The sequence below is a fragment of the Polyodon spathula genome, chromosome 20, assembly GCF_017654505.1.
Source record: "Polyodon spathula isolate WHYD16114869_AA chromosome 20, ASM1765450v1, whole genome shotgun sequence".
NCBI classification, from domain to species: Eukaryota; Metazoa; Chordata; class Actinopteri; order Acipenseriformes; family Polyodontidae; genus Polyodon; species Polyodon spathula.
In genome coordinates, this window is record NC_054553.1 from 4,384,919 (window position 1) to 4,405,057 (window position 20,139).

General features: G+C 43.8%; 1 protein-coding gene across 15 annotated transcripts in view; it reads left to right on the top strand.

Moving 5' to 3' along the window:
• dlg3 (discs, large homolog 3 (Drosophila)) overlaps positions 1-20,139 on the top strand; it is a 57,487-nt gene that overhangs the window by 20,829 nt on the left and 16,519 nt on the right. For 9 of the 15 annotated variants that reach the window (XM_041219907.1, XM_041219908.1, XM_041219902.1 and 6 more), the window contains 8 exons: positions 12,249-12,302; positions 12,635-12,685; positions 14,480-14,604; positions 15,912-16,081; positions 16,516-16,652; positions 16,745-16,889; positions 17,088-17,244; positions 17,711-17,854. In XM_041219907.1, the coding sequence (XP_041075841.1) occupies positions 12,249-12,302; positions 12,635-12,685; positions 14,480-14,604; positions 15,912-16,081; positions 16,516-16,652; positions 16,745-16,889; positions 17,088-17,244; positions 17,711-17,854 (983 nt within the window). The remainder of the gene's footprint in view (positions 1-12,248; positions 12,303-12,634; positions 12,686-14,479; positions 14,605-15,911; positions 16,082-16,515; positions 16,653-16,744; positions 16,890-17,087; positions 17,245-17,710; positions 17,855-20,139) is intronic. The other 6 variants (XM_041219912.1, XM_041219909.1, XM_041219910.1 and 3 more) reach the window with 1 other exon arrangement.

The following is a 20,139-nucleotide window of genomic DNA, read 5'->3' on the forward strand; positions in this document are numbered from 1 at the left end:
AACCTGAGAACATTTGGAAAATGGCTGTCATGGAATTGGCAAATAATTGAAAATTACCAACAGTGCTGCTTCTAATACAGCAGGTACAGTACCAGCATGGGTCTAAAAGCTGCAGGCAGTGAGATGTTAGTGTGAGGGACAGAAAAGGCAAACCCTCTCTGTGGGTAGAGGTAGTTTTTTTAGCAAAGGGAATACGAGGGAAATTCAAGCTTGTGTTCTGAGTCACTAGAGTCTGTGGTTCAGGATACAGGCAGGAGGGAACAAGGGATTAAAAATATTATCTGGAATGTCACTAGTAGTTACTGAATGAGAAGACTGAGCAAGTCACTTGCAGGAAACGATTTTCTCTGTTTAAGCAAGCGTTGCCACTGTTTTACGACATCAAATTTGTCTGTCAGTCGTCAAGTGAATGAGATGAGTTAGTGTGGACAGTCTGGCAAATACAACAACATTTGATGTAATCATCTGTAGCTCTAAATACCACTGCAGGTTTGATCATGAAAGCAGGGATATTTGACTGCACGTGCAGGTCTCTGTGGTGAATTCTTGTCTTTTAAAAGATTGAAAGTAAAATGCCAGGAAAATAATAATTTCTATAAAGGGTCAAAAGGGAAGGTTCAGAAGCTGTCCTCTCGTATAATGGTGTCCTCTAAATATAATCATATTGTACATGTTAGGCATGCTCAATGCATTCCCTTTCCTACGTAGACAGTATGCTTTCCGTCAGCTGCAATATTTATTAGTCCTGGGACAAAGATTCAAATATTAGGACAAACAGTGCTCTTGTGTTCAAAATGTAGCGTGCAAAGCAAATCAATGTGTAAATGATGCCCACAGTGAACAGCATGCATTCTACTGCACAGAAGAGTGTGCTCTCCTCTCTTCAATGGTCATTTAGCTGAGAACCAACTTTTACTGTAATATGATACGAATTATCTTTTAGTTTTCGCGTGAGAACTAGGGAATTACGAAACATGGGCATAGTGCTACGGCTGGTTTCACAGACCATGATTAGCACTTGCTAATGTTAGCTCAGGTCAGGTAGTCCAGGGCTAGTGCTAGTGCTGAAACCAGCTGGATTAAGCCGAAAGTAGACAGAAGGTCACGTGTTTGGATCTCAAGAGTATTTTGGTGTTACTCAGGCGGTTTGATGTTTTTTTTCAGGATAGATTGTGTCTGCTGCGCCTGTCTCTCTGTCATGTCAACGCAGATAGGCGAAGCTAAACCAAATGCTAAAATATATCTGTCACTTACCTGATCTTGGCGTTTTAGTGTCCGTGTTAAATCAGTAAAGCTGACTTGGTATTTGTGAGGTCCTCAATACACTTAGAAAAACTGACTTTAATGTGAAGTGTTCTACGCGGTTCCAAATGTATATGTTTAAAATATCAATAAATTATTTTTAAAAATCATAATAATTTCAAGAAATGTTTCCTTTGATAATGTTGTTATAACATAAACCCAATTTGGAAAGAAAAACAAGTTATAATAATAATAATAATAATAATAATAATAATAATAATAATAATAATAAATTAGATTTTGTTTAACACCTATAAGCTGTCCCCCCTGTTATAAAACAATACTGTGGATCACAAGGTAAATATAAAGTGAGATGAATGGTAAGAGAACCCTTTGAGAAGTTTACTGTAGTACAGAGTGGTAAAATCATAACATATTTGTACAGTAGGAAAGCAAAGTGAAAGCACGGTAAAACACAGCCCTCCTGGTGATTGGCTGGTGTGTACATCTCTCATTTTGTCATGTTTGACTTTGATTATGTCATGTGCTTCCATCTCTGCATTGCTGCTGCTGCTGCAAATGGCAGACACTGCTCAACAGTAAGATGACGCCTTTTTAAAATGCAAAACTAGAAAAAAGCAATGCAATTTAAAAACTATCTAAACCTCAAGGATCATCTGAGCTCCTCCGGGAGATGACTGCTAGTACTACGTGTAGAATACTGCACATTCCATGCACCATAATGTAAAAACATCTAAACACAAAGAAGCACTGCACAATATATAACACCCTGCATTCCTCTTCATTACTACCAGTTAATGCCCACAGGATTGGGTATTATTGCTGAGATGCTCTTGTTACAGCTTTACTCTCTCCCTCTTCCCTTCGCCCCCCTCCCTTCAAGTCCGTGCTGACAGATATGTTCTTGTTTTAGTCTGCCTGTCAGTTTATTAGTCTAAACATGCTATTAAATGGCTGGCATTAAACTGTTCAATTTTCCCTCTGTCTTGCCGTCGTACTTCATTTCATTGAAATGTGTTTGTGAAGGAGAGTACGTTCCGATTTAGCATCTCTTTTATAAACACACAATTAAACACACTATTCATCGCAACATAAATAACGTGAGCCACGCGTTTCAAATGAAGCAGACGCGTTAAACAAACGACTCTCGCAAAGACTGAGACATCTTCGGCTTTCTAAACAGAAGAGCATGCTCGAAAAGAAATACCTTAAACATGTCCTCAGGGCAGGTGACAAATTATTCAGAGAATTGACAGTAGTGTCAGAAAATGATGATAACTCCAGCCCTCACTACCATTCTCTTATCCAGCCTTACACCCTAACCCTAATCTCATACAATACAACCCTGTCACCATTATAGCCTGCCCCTGGTCTTTGTATTGCTTCGTTTCCACTGCCTGTCCCTGGTATAGTTGAGCTGGACAGACTGGGCGAGGAGGACAGTCTGGGTGAGGTGGACAGACTGGGCGAGGTGGACAGTCTGGGCGGGGTGGACAGACTGGGCGAGGTGGACAGTCTGGGTGAGGTGGACAGTCTGGGCGAGGTGGACAGTCTGGGTGAGCTGGACAGTCTGGGTGAGGTGTAGTTAAAGATGGCTTTCTGTTTCCCAGTGTCACTGTCAGGTATAGCTGAGCTGGCTGTCTGTGTTCTGTGTCCCTGTGTCACTGTCAGGTATAGCTGAGCTGGCTGTCTGTGTCCCAGTGTCATTGTCAGGTATAGCTGAGCTGGCTGTCTGTGTCCCAGTGTCATTGTCAGGTATAGCTGAGCTGGCTGTCTGTGTCCCAGTGTCATTGTCAGGTCACACTGTGTTCCTATCTTTCATCTTGTATTCATTTTTCTTTTTTTTTTTTATCTGAACACTGAATAGCAGTATTTCTGTGATTTTGTCAAGCACTTTTCAATCTCAAACTGTGCCTGACAGCTGCTCTTGAATGTGCTTTTCCGCTCCAGTGTTGAGGAGAACTGTCATTTCTTCTGAGCCCCACGAAGCAACTGTGTCGGGTTTGTTTTGAACATGGCCTCCGCTCACAGCCACCATTGTTCGAAACAGTCTGTCTTTTTAGCACGGAGCTTTAGAGGACGTGGTTCTTCACAGCACAGCTTGACCCCGTTGGGTATGAGATACGAAACTGCAGTGTCTGAGGTAGAGCGAAACACCACCCAGCTACACCTCGCCCAGACTGTCCAGCTATACCTGGGGAAACAGGCCATTTCATGCGCCCACCTCCCACCCCCCAATTAAAAAACATCCGCTCAAGATCACTTTCATTTTTGTTTTCAAAATGGATTAAAAACGGTTGCCAAAGGGTTTATATAGAAAATGCAGGACAGAAATGTGAAAAAAATGAATTCATGCTTGCATTTTTCTGTAACTGTGGAATTGTCTTCCTGATGAAAAAAAAGGAATTTATAAGACTTTGGGGAAACTAAAGCACAAATAAATCTGTTTTCAATCAAAACTCGGTTTGCTAAATGCTACCCGCAATATAATCAATTTTGATTTGTATTTTATATGGCCTGTATTGTGCACTCTGTGTCCTTCACTCACATTGTGAGCTAGTCCAGACTGTGTGTGCATCACTCACATTGTGAGCTAGTCCAGACTGTGTGTGCATCACTCACATTGTGAGCTAGTCCAGACTGTGTGTGCATCACTCACATTGTGAGCTAGGCCAGACTGTGTGTGCATCACTCACATTGTCAGGTAGTCCAGACTGTGTGATAAGAGACGTCATCTCGTGCACTGTGGGTCAGAGGACCGTTTAGCGAAGCCGAGCGGTTCTGGTTCCTCAAACTTGTTATAAATTATTATAAATCACACACGAAGATTGCGCTCAGGAATAGGTTTAAAAAGAAATACATTTTTGTAAAACGTAACTTTTAAAAACAAAGGTGCTTTTTAATTTGCCATTTCTGTAATAGTATCTTCTTTATCAAAATGTAAAGAAAGAGTGAAGTTAACAGACAGATGCATTTTGCGAATGGTACCAGGTATGTGTGTTTTTGGGGTTTGATTTTTGAACACTAGGATTGGGCGTGGCGTTCTATGCACAGGATGATCTTTGTACACAAGATATGATATACTGGACCCTAACCCTAACTACTTCACTGTGATTGGTTGATTTCAGATATGAGGTTTCTAATCTTTCAAATAAACAAAGCACACAAGATAGGTTTGTTGCAATGTCCCAGAAGTATATTTAAAGGCGTTGGTCCCAGTGCAGGTGTGGACACTGTAGAGGTGAATTTTTCAAGTCGTCTGTGCCTCCATGTTTGTTTGTATCTATTTATGTCTGAGATTTGAAGCACTTTCAGAAGATGCAGTACCAATCCTGAAGTTTGCACCTACTTTTACTTTGAGTGAAAGGCTTTCTTTGTAGCACGCCTATTACTATAACACGCAATGTGATATTGCTTTTGTGTAGACCCATGTTAATGCCAGAGCCACAGCCTGCTTCCAAAGGACACAGCTGAGTTTAGTTTCGTTTGTTCACTTTGTGCCCGCGGGGCCAGCACAGGTACATCTCAATAGTGCAGCACTAATACAAAGAGAGACCCAACTAGACCAGACTCAGTAAATAACAATAAAACAGTAACATAATTCCAAACAATAACCCTATTCAAGAACTGACTCTTCAAAATGATTAAACATAGAATGATTATTTTATTTAATCACTGTTATCTACTGTGTAGACAATGAAAATACATTGAGGCAGTTTTTAAAGCAGTAGGACCTGACGTTTATAGGCTGGTTTGGCCAGTTTGAGCTATATGCGAACTCTGTACGTTTCTGGTCTGGGTTTAACTTGGATTAAATGCCAGTGAATATACCAAGGGCTGTGCCAGTAATCAGGCACTGGAGCTTGAAGACTTAAAGGACATTTTTTAATACATTTAATTGTAACAAAATTATATTATTGAGAAAATGACTGTTAAATACATCTAGTTAAAACAGTAGCTGGAGTTCCATCCTCACAACCACAGGACTGAATTCAAGGGCATATATTCAGTATTAAGAAATGGTGACTCCAGTGCAAATGCATGTAGTTAATGTTCCTGTGTTTTTAATTGTATTCCCTTTTCCATATTGTGATTTTGCAGGTGCGATCTCATTACACTGACAGTATAGTCACTAAAGATTATGGACTAGTATTTGGGATTTCAAGATTCTTTTATATTGACATAATTTATGAAAGAGTATTCAGAATAAACAGTTGGTTTCCTTTTCCATTTATTCTTTGTAGAAATAGACATCAGCGTTTCAAAAGCTTTTCTATGAAAGGCGTAGAGGTTTGTGGCTGATGCGTTGTCCTTTGCTGTGAATGTTCCTGCATGCTGAGCCTGGAGCGTCACTATTGCACAGTGTGCTACACAGAGAGGCAGATCCGAATCAGAAAGCTTCATTCGGAATATGGATTTGCATGGATTAGTATTTCCATTAAATTCCAATTATATAATCAGCACAATCCTTGCATCAAATATAATATGAGCATATCTGAAGAGTCTGATTCATATTCCAGATTTTATTTAAAATCACTTTATTAAACACAGAGGACAGGGTTATAAGCTCACGCACGTTCTGCACTCAGAACTGGGGTTCTGCATTACCCTAAATTGAGTATATTCATGAAATCACCAAGAGTCTGTTAATTAAATTATTCTTACCGTGTATCTGCATGAGCATCTCATAACAGTAAGCTTACAGATTCAGATGAGACTTATAATCACGCTGCAATAAGTGTGATCACTTCAGAGTATATTTAGGGCCTGACTGCTCAAGTTTCTGACACCTGGTTATTTCAGTAATACAGAATGGCTAAAAAAAGTGTAGTTCTGAAAACCAGGACCAGTGTGAGTTTGTAACCCTGGGTTCCAGTCCAAGATTCCCCCAGATTAGATTCTCTAGCAAGCGCAGGAACCTACCTGCCCTGTAAAATGTACAGCCCAAGGTCTTCTGGCATTCGTATTTACCGCCTACAGTAATGGCCTCCAAGACATTTTGAAATGTCGTCATAGAATTTCAGTGAGTCCGGTGTTCTGCTATCAGTGCGTTCTGTGATGTACTGCTTAGCAACCGGGTTAGCAACACAAATCTGTAGTCTGTATTTATATTCTATTATATTTCTGTTAAACTGCAGCAATTGATTGTATGGGAACACACATACACTGCTACCCAAGAAGTAATAGAGCAACATGGTATGCGTAATCGTTATGTCGTTTTTCTTTTTGTATATATAGGTGGAGTTCTTTTAAAACCCCATGAAGGCCCACACATCAGGGTCTGTATAATCTATAGAGAATCACAAAAGACATCTGTGTTAGTATTTCAAACACAAGAGCCTCGATTAGATATATCCTCTCAATAATTAAGTGTGAATGCAGTCATTCAGAAAATCCTACACCAGGTTGATCACACAAAACAGAGCAGATTAAATTATTGACCCAGAAACTGCTGATTTACTCTCTGTCCCATAATCCCCAAACTAGCAGCTGGCTGGAAGCCCAGTGGAGAGTCCCTGGTAAAAGAGGCTGGTCACAAGGACAAACTGGTTCCCAGTAAAGAGAATGATGCAAATCCCACAGAATGGACGATTTCAGATCCCTTGCAGGCTGATTGCAGTTGGTTGTGTTGGTTAGGAAGGATCCCAGTAAGGGACTAGCATGTGGTGTGGTTTGTGTGCCAATGTCAGGGGATGATTTGTGCAAGTGCATTATAATTGTTTTTCTGGCAAAGTGAGATCAGCTATTGGGACTGTACTGTGTTTAATGATGACCTTTTATTAGGTTTGTGATACAACGCAGCAGACAGAGCCTGGGTGTTGTGTGGTGAACTCCCTCTCGCTCGCTCTCTCGCTCTCTCTCCATGTTGCTGTTGTTTTTATGTACAGAATGGATACGATGTATTGTAATATGTATTTTATTGATTGGACTGCAGTGTGTTTGGCAGTGTGGCTGGTTACTGAGATGGGGCCAGCTCTGGCTGAAGGACTTGTTTGAGACACAGTGGGAACACATAAAAAGCGGGCAAATCTTTGCTCTGGACCACGAGCTTAAAAAATCAGTTCCCTGGTTCTTACATTAGCAGACCGATCAGCTGATTGGGATGCTCACAGTCAGGGGTCAGGACACCCAGCTGCTGGGTAGAGGGGTCAATAGAGTGAGATGCTACTGCAGTGTGTGGCTTCAACCTGGATATCACTGTCACTCGCTCTCTATATTGTGATGTGAGATGCTGCCCACTGAACTGGGCTTGAACCCAGGTCTCTATATATATATCGATATGTTAGGCTGCTGGGGGACGGATTTGTGTTCCCTGGGTCACCCTGTAACCCAGTGAGCTGCACACTGAGCTTCCCATGCTCCCTGAGGCTCACTGCGTCAAACAAATGGATAATTAGTAATACATGCTGTCTCCTATTGATGAAGCAGTCAGCGTGTGATAAATGGACACTATTTAAAGATGTGCTGTGGAAAGAGAGGGGGGCTGCATTCCTCCGCAGGACTCTTCCCCCCCTCCTCCTTGCACTGTGTGTCTCCAAGCCTGACTCCCACTAACTGTGATTTAACTAGTGGTTAGAGCTGAGTTACTGGGAGGCAGTGTGCTCTAGTGGGAGGCAGTGTGGTCTAGTGGTTAGAGCTGAGGGAATGGTATGAAGTGTAGTCTAGTGGTTAGAGCTGAGTGACTGGGAGGCAGTGTGGTCTAGTGGTTAGAGCTGAGGGACTGGGATGAATGTGGTCTAGTGGTTAGAGCTGAGGGACTGGGATGAATCGTGGTCTAGTGGTTAGAGCTGAGGGACTGGGATGAATCGTGGTCTAGTGGTTAGAGCTGAGGGACGAGGAGGCAAGCTATCCTGTAGGGGAGAGCAGTGAGGTGGAGAAGCAGTGTCAGCTCTAGTGATTAGGCAGGCAGTATCACCAACAACGGATAGAAAAGAAGAGCAGTGTGGCTTGTGGTTACACCTAAGGGGCGATCTTCAGTTCAACAATTTGGGGAAAATAGTTAAAGGGATTGGTATGGTCTGAATTATTTTTACAATACACAAAATGTAGGGCATTTGTTCAGTTGGCGATGGGGAGTTGGTATTGAAGGAAGCAAGCCAGAGGATCTGTCGCTATGGGAACACATTGATTATTTAACAATTAAAGACAGGGTTTTGCGAAGGCGATACTGGTTCAGTGTTTCTGCGGCCTTTGATGGCAAAGGGTTTGCAGGAAACCCTGCCAGGGTAGAGCTGTTTGAGATCAAAACAGCACAAATGCTGTGCTGTTTCCCTGGACCTAGCTTCTATTAAAAATAGAAAGTCAAACACGGGCCAGCCCTTTCTCGTACACTCACAGTAGAGAGACGTCTGTGATGTAATTGTTATTGTATTTTAGACTAGGGTTCTACTAGAAGCAGTTGCGGCTGCATTTGGATTTCACACAAATCAAAGGAGTTGAGAAACTCCAGTACTGAAAGTTTCTAGTGCTTGACCTCTTGAGGATGTGTTTGTTCAAAATACAAACCCTTAAAATCTAAAGAGCAGATTCCAAAGGAGTCTGACTGTTGGAGGCAGAGGTTTGACAGGAGCGACTGCACATGGAAATCTCATTGGGGAAGCTTGCCCCACTGGAGCTGGAACCCATGGCACTGGAGCTTGGGGGTCACCCCCACTCCATTACCACCATTACAGACACCGAGCCCAGCATTGGGAGAAATGAGCAGTGATAGCTAGCTGGGAATACACAGAGTAATGACCAGGTTTGAATTAGAAAAAAATGTTGGGCTTTGGGATAAACTCATGCAGATTTTGTTAATTCCCCCGTTGTGCTGATCTGTGTGGATGGCTGCTGGTGCTGTGGTGCTTCCAGTGTATTCAATCTCCACACACTGATCCACTGCTGGCTGAGCTGAGGTTAACCATGCATAGCTGGCACAGGGGGCAGGGGACCTCCCATTGCACCTGCAGCTTGGCTTCTGCAACAGTATCCGGGAAATATCCTGGCTTTACCCAGAACTGATATAAACGTGAATAGGCAGCAACTTAGATCAGAGGGTTTATAAACACTAACAGTCTATTGGTTAAAAACAAATTCCAGTAATAAAGTATAGTAAGCTAACAAGATTTAAGAAGATGAGTTTGAAAGCATCGGTTAGCATGCCAGTTTAATTACAATTAACTGCTCTTTTACTGCAGTAAAGATTGTATCTCAAACCTTTTTAAACCTCACAACCAGAGGCAACAACGGCAGCTAAAATTAATTATGCTCTCGTTTTACTTGTAGGTCTCCAAGGAAGGGGCTGATATATTTATAAAGAAAATGTAATTACAATTGGAAGAGGCTACTGTCTCTGATGCAAAGAAAGAATGGCTTTAAAACACACCAGACACTGTAAAACCGAGCCTCTCACCCAGAGTAGGGATGTGTCTGTTTAAAGCAGTGCTCCACACTGTGAGTTTTTGTTTCATTTGTTTCTCTTGGAAGTTCTATAGGATGGTAACATTTGGGACATCCCGTAATGCTTAAGAAAGGAACTCATTATTAAAAGCCTCATTGCCTCAAAGACCACAATTTTCCCTGAGTAGATGGGAGGCAGCGTGGCCGAGTGGTTAAAGCTGATACACAGGAGCCAGCATTTAGTTAAAGCTGAAGGACTGGGGCATAGTGTGTGATCCAGTGGGGTTATAAGATTGCACAGTAAAGGCCATTATAAGCCATAGTTACAGCACTGTAAAGCCATTGAATAAATGTTTAATAAGCATTGTCAGCTGAACTATTACTGTTTGTGGTAAACTTTTAGCAAGGATATAACAGAAAGAGGTTGTTGCAAGGTCATCGCCTGGGGTTAAGCTTTGAGGGTCTAGCTGTTAGAGCTGAAGGAGTCTGTGTTGATTGGGGGTTAGACCTGAGGGACTGGGAGACTGACACTGACCTAGTGATGATAGTCAAGGACTGGGAGGTTGTCTCCTGATGTTCCAGGGGCTTTGTTTACACAGCTGCGAAGTAATCAGGATTTGGAAGGAAAGCCGATCCTAATTCCTCTCCCTTAGCGAGAGAGGCAGGTTGCTAGAGAGCGTTTATCAGCCCGAAACACAAGCAGGACAGGTTCTGAAAACACTTCAAAGTCCCCCAGCCCTCATTGTGTTACAGCAGCACTGCTGTAAAATGCAGTGAAATGAAGTGTGTTTTATTGCACTGTAGTGCAACTGAAAATGAACTTAAAGTAAAATACAGCACTCTCCAAGTAGAAGTATTATTGGTACCTAAGAACAAAAGATTTGCAAATGAGGGGCCAGTTCTGAATAGTTGACTGGTCTCAAAACTTTGTCAGGTCTTAAAGAATTCCTGTGATTTGTCATCAACAACATGGCCAGGTAACCCATTCTATACCCTCACCACTCTCTGTGTAAGAATTGTCACCCACTGTCGTAAGTCTGCCTCCACTTCATTTCCATCTGGGTCCTCCAGTCCTGGTTTCAGTAGGGTTAACTTTGTCAGCTCCTTTTAAGGTTTTTAATGACATTAGGAAACATTTTCAAATAATTAGCTTCTGTAAAACATCGGTCCAGTTAAAAGCCTATGCGATCGTGGCTGGTTTAGCATCGTGGCACATCTCATTGTTCACAGAGCCGGTTTCAGTGTGAGAGAGCTTGTCTGTATTACAAGTATAGGCTTACACAATGATCTTTGTTATATCTACCATTCATATATTTGAATAGTTCTTGAAAAAAATATGGAATATATTTCAGAATCAAAGCATGTTAACTACCTCGTAGCTACACTTACACTTTCATTCCATGCACTTAAAACTGAATTATATAACTGATAACGTAAAGTGGTAACATATTAGTGTCATTTTTTTTTGGGGGGGGGGGGGGGTTGGAATACTGCAGTCGACTCTATCAATGAGATCTTGTGTGTATCATGAACATTATTGGCTATAGGTTGTCTGAGAAACATAGCAGTAGTTGTATTCTGATTGGTCGCAACTATATTGCGCGGACTTCTGATAGGCTGAACGAACTATCAAGATGAACAAAGTGCAGTGTGGAGCTTAGCTTGTCTTGCCTTAAGAAAGGAAACAACTCAGTTGGCTGTCGATATGCCAAGACAAAGAGGCAATGATGATTTTATAATCAGTTTCTTTGTGTGTCTTCCAATAATACCCTTTCCTCTGAAGGTTGATTGCTGAAATCACATTCTGTTCCCTGTTGTATTTTCTGCCTCTACTTAATTAAGGCTACGCAGTGCCTTTAGGATGTTTTATAACAGCAATGTGTGATTAGCTGTTGCTTGTAGGATGTAGAACATGCAGCTTGTCATGCATTTAGACCCCTGCTGGTTTAAAATGAGAAATCAGTCACCTTAGAACAGGCACGCAGTGGAATTGATGTCACCCTTCAACCCCAATCCTCTCCGCTTCATCATGAAGGCTAGACCTCAGCTGAATCAACACGCTTCCTCTGAACAATTTTGGAAAACAACCCCCCCCCCCCCCCCCCAGCAACTCTACTGTTAGTGTTGAATAGCCACCCTTTACCCATGCAGCACTGTCACATAGGGCAGTGACATCACTACGGATAGCAAGAGGGTCTAGTGTGGAAAAGGCCAGTGAAAGCTGCTCAGCATACCACCTTCCCACCATCTACACCTCTAGAACACTGTATTATCTGTCTGTAAGGGCTGTTTTTTAAGGCCAAGTTGTTTTAGCAACTCCTCTACATTACGTTCCTGCAATGGTGATTCAGTTGATGTATGTGGGTGTGTACAGATTTCTCTGTCAATTATTGGTTTAGGAATGCACTATGCTGTCTTGTAAGTGTATGTCTGATGCCCCTTTGTAATCTTCAGGTTTGAACAATACCAGTGGCAGCCAGGAGCGCTAGTTTTTTGCCTTTTCACTGTTTAGGTGGTACATAAACTAGTAATGTCACATCCTAAATGATATCATTATAGTACAGTCTCTTGAATATGAACTAATCCCTTCAATGTCTCTTTTCCAGGCTAACCCTCCTCCCATCATTGTAAATGCAGACTCCCTGGACCCAGGTCCTTATGTGAGTATCTCTTCAACATGGATCTTGCATTTTGTGAATGCTTAATTATTACATGGTTATTATTCTGCTTCTCTTCAAGAAGAACATTCAAGCTTTTAAACACCAGGATACAGACTGTGGTTTGCCCACAAAAAAGGAAAGCGCTAGGACCATGCAACATAATGAGCACCAAACAGTCCATTCTTAGCTCTGCAGCACTGTCACCTTGCACCTGAATAAAGAGCACAGACTCACTCCATTCTCAGCTCTGCAGTGCACATGAATAAAAACTAGAACTGTCATAACATGAAAAAGATAAATGTATTAAAGCTGTTTCTTTCCTTATCCTGTAGGTAAATGGTAGCGATGGAATGTACAAATATGAAGAGATTATTTTGGAAAGGGTAGGTGTGATTAAGTGATTGTATTTATTTATTTATTGTGCATTGTTCTTTTTTCTTTTGAGACACTAGGTGGCGCTATGCATTCCTGTTTCTCTTGCTGTATCGCCGGATGGTTGTAATGTGTCATATGTATCAATGCAGCGGAGGCAGTTTGTTGAGGAAGCCTTCAGAGTGTGGCCCCAGTAAAACTCTAATGTTAAGGCAAGGATTTCCACAATAGGACTGCTGCTCACATAACAGAACTTGTCAACGCCCCCCCACCCCCCCACACCCTTTGTTCCGTGGGGATACCTGCTGGTGAAAGTGGTACTGAGCAGCTGCTTGCTTAGTGCACAGAAGCTGTAATCCTCCCAACTGTAGGCTCTCCCATAGTCCAGGCTGTCTGTCTGACAAGGTGTGCTGTTTGAAACTGAATCTGTTACTTCTTGCTCTGTCGCCCTTTCGATCTAGTTAGACATCTCTTTACTGGTGCAGGTTGTGAGGAAGCTTTATCGATCAAGTAGAAGCAGATAGTTTATCCTGTTGTATCTATGTAAACTACACAGATAAAATACTGTGGCAATGTAAATGAAAATGTCCACTGTTCTGGTCTGTTTGAATACTCTTGTTTGAATACTTGAATATTTCTGCAGCATGCCAGACTCTTTGTAGTTGCCAGCCTTCAGATGAAATGCTTCTGTTTTTATTGCTCTGCATCATTCACCCGCCTTCCATTCAGATTTGTTTTGGCCGACTTTCATTAATTATGGAAAGATAAGATGAGGGCTTTTCCAGCTGTGTGGAGTACTGTCTTGTTGAGTAATTTATAGAGCACTATCTTGTCAGCTTCAGTATTCTTTTGGCCCACTAACCTGGTTTGGTTTTTAGGGTTTGTCAGATATGTAACACATTTCTGATATTCATCTGATATGAAGAGGAATACATTGTTTTAAAAACTGCACTTCTCAAAATGTTTCTATAAAACACGACATCATGACAAGTGTGATGATGACATCACACTTCAGAACCCGTGTCAACATCATGACATCAGCTGGCTTTGGTTGTACCTTGTCATTCTTCTGTGGAGACCAATGAAACCTGGCAGTTAGAGGCATCCGGTCCAACTCACTGTACAGCATCATTTATAATTGCTATGTTGTTCCCATAATTTGGATTTATTCCAGGTCTCAGTCCCCAGATGTCTGGGGTGCTGTCCTGTGTCATGAATATTGATAGTACATTTTATCTACCTTTCCAGCAGTTTCAGACAGGACAGCTCTGTGAAAGACAGCTTGTATCTTCAGAGAGTACAACTATTTAAATATTTGTAGAACCATGTGTGCAAACACTGCCACTGCCACTCCTGTCAGCAACTCTACAATGTAGTGCACAAATACTGAAACGCAAACAGAGAGATGCATTTCTTGCAGAATTCACCAGATCCTTAACCATAATTACTGATCTGGATTCAAAGTTTGCAGTAATAATAATAATAATAAGTTTATTTAGCAGACGCCTTTATCCAAGGTGACTTACAGAGACTAGGGTGTGTGAACTATGCATCAGCTGCAGTGTCACTTACAACAACATCTCACTTGAAAGACGATGCACGAGGAGGTTAAGCGACTTGCTCAGTCAAGATTTGAACTGAGAACCTCCTGGTTACAAGCCCTTGTCTTTAACCACCAGACCACACAGCCTCATGTATGCTGATTGAGAATGGTATAGAGAATAGTAGTACTGATCAGTATTTGAATTCACAGTTATTAAAAAAAAAAAAAAAACTTGTATTTTATTGTATACGTTTTTCACAAGGGTAACTCCGGTCTGGGATTCAGTATTGCTGGTGGAATCGACAATCCACACATTCCAGATGACCCAGGGATTTTCATCACTAAAATAATCCCAGGAGGGGCTGCAGCAATGGATGGCAGACTGGGGTAGGTAGACTGGGGTACTGTGCAGCTGTGTACATCTGTATGTGTTTGTGTGCTTCACGTTGAAGCTTTACAATCACACATTTATTTTCCAGAGCTCCTTAGAGGATGATGCCTCATGCCAGCGATGGGTTTAGCTAATCTCATCCCTCTACTTTGTGTGACTTTGTTTGGTGTTAAAACATGAGAGGGTTTCAACAGTGATCTCATTCCTTTTTCAGGGTTAATGGGGTTACATTCTCTCTCTCTCTTGCTCTCTGTCTCTCTCAGGGTGAAAGACTGTGTCTCTCTCACATTGTGAATGAATGTGTGTGTCTCTCTCTCGCAGGGTGAATGAATGTGTGTGTCTCTCTCTCGCAGGGTGAATGACTGTGTCTCTCTCGCAGGGTGAATGACTGTGTCTCTCTCGCAGAGTGAATGGTTGTGTCTCTCTTGCAGGGTGAATGACTGTGTCTCTCTCGCAGGGTGAATGACTGTGTCTCTCTCTCGCAGGGTGAATGACTGTGTCTCTCTCTCGCAGGGTGAATGACTGTGTCTCTCTCTCGCAGGGTGAATGACTGTGTCTCTCTCTCGCAGGGTGAATGACTGTGTCTCTCTCTCGCAGGGTGAATGACTCTCTCTCTCTCGCAGGGTGAATGACTATGTCTCTCTCGCAGGGTGAATGACTGTGTCTCTCTCTCGCAGGGTGAATGACTGTGTCTCTCTCTCGCAGGGTGAATGACTGTGTCTCTCTCTCGCAGGGTGAATGACTGTCTCTCTCTCTCTCGCAGGGTGAATGACTGTGTCTCTCTCGCAGGGTGAATGACTGTGTCTCTCTCTCGCAGGGTGAATGACTGTGTGTCTCTCTCTCGCAGGGTGAATGACTGTGTCTCTCTCTCTCGCAGGGTGAATGACTATGTCTCTCTCTCTCGCAGGGTGAATGACTGTGTCTCTCTCTCGCTGGGTAAATGGCTGTATCTCTCGCAGGGTGAATGACTGTGTCTCTCTCTCGCAGGGTGAATGACTGTGTCTCTCTCGCAGGGTGAATGACTGTGTCTCTCTCTCGCAGGGTGAATGACTGTCTCTCTCTCTCTCGCAGGGTGAATGACTGTGTCTCTCTCTCGCAGGGTGAATGACTGTCTCTCTCTCTCTCGCAGGGTGAATGACTGTGTCTCTCTCTCTCGCAGGGTGAATGACTGTGTCTCTCTCTCTCGCAGGGTGAATGATTGTGTCTCTCTCTCGCAGGGTGAATGACTGTGTCTCTCTCGCGGGGTGAATTACTGTGTCTCTCTGTCTCGCAGGGTGAATGACTGTGTCTCTCTCTCTCGCAGGGTGAATGACTGTGTGTTGCGAGTCAATGAAGTCGATGTGTCGGAGGTGGTGCACAGCCGGGCAGTGGAGGCGCTGAAGGAGGCGGGGCCAGTAGTGAGGCTGCTGGTGAGGCGACGACAGGCTCCGCCCGAAACCATCATGGAGATCAACCTGCTCAAGGGACCAAAAGGTGAAGAGACACACACACATACACGCACACACACGCACACTCATACACACACTCACAACATCTATGCCATACATGCTTAATATTTAATGTTTTGCCTGATATGTTCCTAATAATATTTTTTTACAGTTTCTGCATGCATGTTTGGCATGTTTCTTATAGTCAGCAGCATCTTTAACCCTAACGGGTAATTTTGTAGTTTCTAAGTAATTTATTAAAGGTTTTCAATGGAAAGTATTACTTTATGTTGAAAGAAGATTACGTTTTGAAAAGAAGTAGTCAAAATAATAATTAAACCTGTCAATGGCACGCATGTTTGGAAATGCAGGCCCGTAGTGACGCTTACTCACATGCGGAACACGCCCAAGGGTTTACACAATGAATCACTGGCATTTGTGCTGTCTGCATGGCTCACCTGCCTGTGGTATGGATTCCAGGACTGGGCTTCAGCATCGCAGGGGGAATCGGGAATCAGCACATCCCCGGAGACAACAGCATCTACATCACCAAGATCATCGAGGCAGGGGCCGCGCAGAAGGACGGCAGGCTGCACACGGGGGACCGCCTACTCGCTGTGAGTGCTCTTTCTTACCTGTTTATCTGCATTGCGAGACGGGACCCCCTCTGTGCCAGTGTGAGATACATCGCCTCTCTGTCTCCCCGCAGGTGAATAACATCAATCTGCAGGACGTGCGTCACGAGGAGGCTGTGGCGGCCCTGAAGAACACCTCTGACATGGTCTACCTGAAAGTGGCCAAGCCAGGCCCTGTACACATGAACGACATGTACGCCCCGCCGGACTACAGCAGCAGTACGTAGCCCCCCCTGTAGCCCCTGTCTGTGAGAGCCAGTGCTTGTGCAGTTTTTTTCCAGATGGGTAACAACTGTAGCTACAGTAGCAAATCGGTTAATTCCGATATATGCACGCCAATTAATCATTTGTTGAGGTTACCAGCAGGTCTGCTGTTGCGTCTGCGTGTTTCAGTATCTCCCTTTTCTGTCTCTGCAGCATTCCCCACTATGGTTGATAACCATGTCAGCCACAACTCCAGCATGGGCTACCTGGGCCGAGTCGAGAGCAAGCCCACCTACCAGCCTCCTCAGGTCACGCCCTCCAGGTACTCCCCTGTCCCTCGTCACATGATCGGGGAGGACGACTTCACCAGGTCAGTGGCTACTGCGCTTCTTTCCTTTTTGGCAGGGAAGAGACCGATATTCTGGCATTTGTAAAGCAGGCCCGCTGTTTCTATTCTTTCTTAAATATGGGTGGCAATATATCACGATTGAAATTGACATGGTGGGCGGGCAGGCAGAATGCTTGAATGTACTGGTAGAGCTAAGGTTGTGCTAGCTGGTACACTGGTAGAGCTAAGGTTGTGCTAGCTGGTACACTGGTAGAGCTAAGGTTGTGCTAGCTGGTACACTGGTAGAGCTAAGGTTGTGCTAGCTGGTACACTGGTAGAGCTGAGACTTTACTGACTGGTGACTGGTGTAGGTTGTGAACAGAAGGTGTGCTGGCAGGTTCAGTGAAGGGTGGCATCACAAGGATTGCGGGCCTGTGGGTGTCTTCACATCCGCCCATTCACAATGTGATTTCTGTACTCTCCCACCCCCCACCCCCACCCCTTCCAGGGCTGAACCCATTTACAGTGTTGTCCACAAACAAGCGGAGTCCAGCCCTCCCTCCCCCCATCTCTACAGCAGGGTGTCCCGGGAAGTGGGTCCTAGCCCTGCCCCCACTGTCCTGCGCCCTGGCCTGGCCCCTTCTTCCAGCAGGTACTAACCTTGCTTCACTAGCCCTCCTGTCGCTGCACAGGCTGCTGTGTGAGGGGCGGGCAATCTCTGCGGTGGGCTGGCTGCTCTGCTGTGCAAAGGGGGCTGTATTTTGCGTGTGTTTGTGGAGAGCTTTATGCATTCAGCTCTATTGGTTGGGGGGGGGCTGCTTCTGCTGTTAAAACATGCAACGCCTTCAAATCACAGATTCCTGCCTGGGACCTGCCTACAGAGGCAATGTCCTGTTGCTCTGTATCTGTGTATTTGTAGCAGTCCATCTCAAACTGTCCATCTACATAATCAGCTATCTATCTGTGCTTGAGTATATTGCACAGTATGTAGACCGCAGTGTTTTCTCACATGGCTCCAGTCCCTCGACCGGCTCTCTTATATAAATATAAGCACTCTGCTCTGCTGCCGCTACCATAAATGTATTGAAAAGCCTTTCAAGCCACGTGACTAGTGTTTACATTCCGGCTGCTGGCATACCTCTGTTACAGGCGTGAGGTAAACGGTTGCATTCACCCACATTCTGTACACGCACAGACCAAACATGTCTGGCATTCCTATTGATATGAAATCCTCAAGCTCTCACGTCACTGGATTGCACAGACCTTGCATTTGAAGCTATTAATTCCAAAACCTGTTTGTGAGAGGAAAACTGATCAGTTCCTGGGATCTAAACACCATCACTCTGTATCACGTGTGTAAATGTATATTTAGATCTGCCACTGTGAAGCGCTTTGAGGTGGCTTAGCCATGAAAGGCGTTATATAAAAATAATTTGTATTATTGATTTAGCAGCCAGATATCCTCTGCAAAAGATAATCTCGAAGTAACAACTTGAAGTAATAAAGTTTAATAAGCACTAAATATTCATGTTTCCAACGGTGACCATGCCGTGGAACAAGAGGCATTCCTGTCCCACCTATTAGAGCTCCCTACTACGTCAGTGAGCTATTCACAGTGGTCTCTACATTAACGGCTGAAGACATGTTACAAGGGTGCAGGAATTCAAACAGTGTTTTTTTCACAGGGAGCAGGGGGAGAGAAAAGGCTGATTACAGGGCTCTGCCCCATGAGCCTCACCATAGAAAAGTGGTACAATATACACGCACAGTAACTTATGCCTTTCACTGTGTGTTATATTTCCAAAGTCCACATGCTAAAAAGTTTTAAGCTGAACTAAATAGTTCTGCATTAAAAGTTTTAGGATTTAGATTGGAAAAATTAGCCAAAAGCTATGCGGACCAGGCTCTGGTTTTAATATCTCGTGTTACCATGTCAACAGATATTTATTCAATTAAGCATAGTGTTGTCTATAAGTGCAGCAGTGTGGAAGGCATAGTTCAGTTCTGGGCTCAGTGTGGAATATAGTGAGTCTGAGTAACTCTATGGTTAAGTGCAATATGCCAACCAATTTTCTAGCCTGTCTCTGGGTAGGAGAGGGTTAAGTACGTCCTGTAAACAGTGGGGAGTGTGTTTGACAGCTATAGCTGGGCTGCGTCCCATCAGTGGCTCAGTGATCCAGCGTGTCTGAAACAGTGCTGCTCCGGGAGCCACCCAGAGAAAAACAGCAGGACAGAGACTAACAATCTGTGAGAGAGCTAGGAGTGCGAGGCTGAGACCTGCAGGGATACTGCCTGGCACCGAGCGAACACAGGGACAAGACAGGGCAGGACAGGACGTGCAAGAGATCAAACCAGGACACCCAGAGGACAGGAACCGAGCAGAACACAACCACCACCCCTCGACCGCTGGGGTGAGGAGGGAGACAGACAGACAGACAGACAGACAGACAGACAGGTGGTGTCCAGCGATGTTCACAGTTAACGTTTCCTCCTCAATGGCGTTTGTGAGGAATCCCTCAATGCGTCGAGCCAAGAATCAGTCACCCTTCAGGCTGAAGAACTGCAAGCCCAGGTAACCAAGGTAACCCATCTCTCTGAGAGAGGCTTGCTCGCCTCACTCATTTCACGGATCTCTTGTACACCACAGCTGGCTGTTGCTTTTCCTAGAACGGCTTATTATCCACCCTACAACGTTGATTTCTCCACATGCTGAAAGAAGCATGGTGCGATCCTGTTTTCTCTCTGATCAAAACAGAATTGGTGACGTATGTAATTCTTCAACACAGTTAGGGAATCATAAAATGTATACATTTATCAGAGACACAGTATTGCATGGTCCTGATTCACATCATGTATACACACTATATGTGCAATACAGTATGCACAGAGTTCCTCTGCACTTCATAAGAGAAACACCAGTCCCTGAGAGGTGCAGAT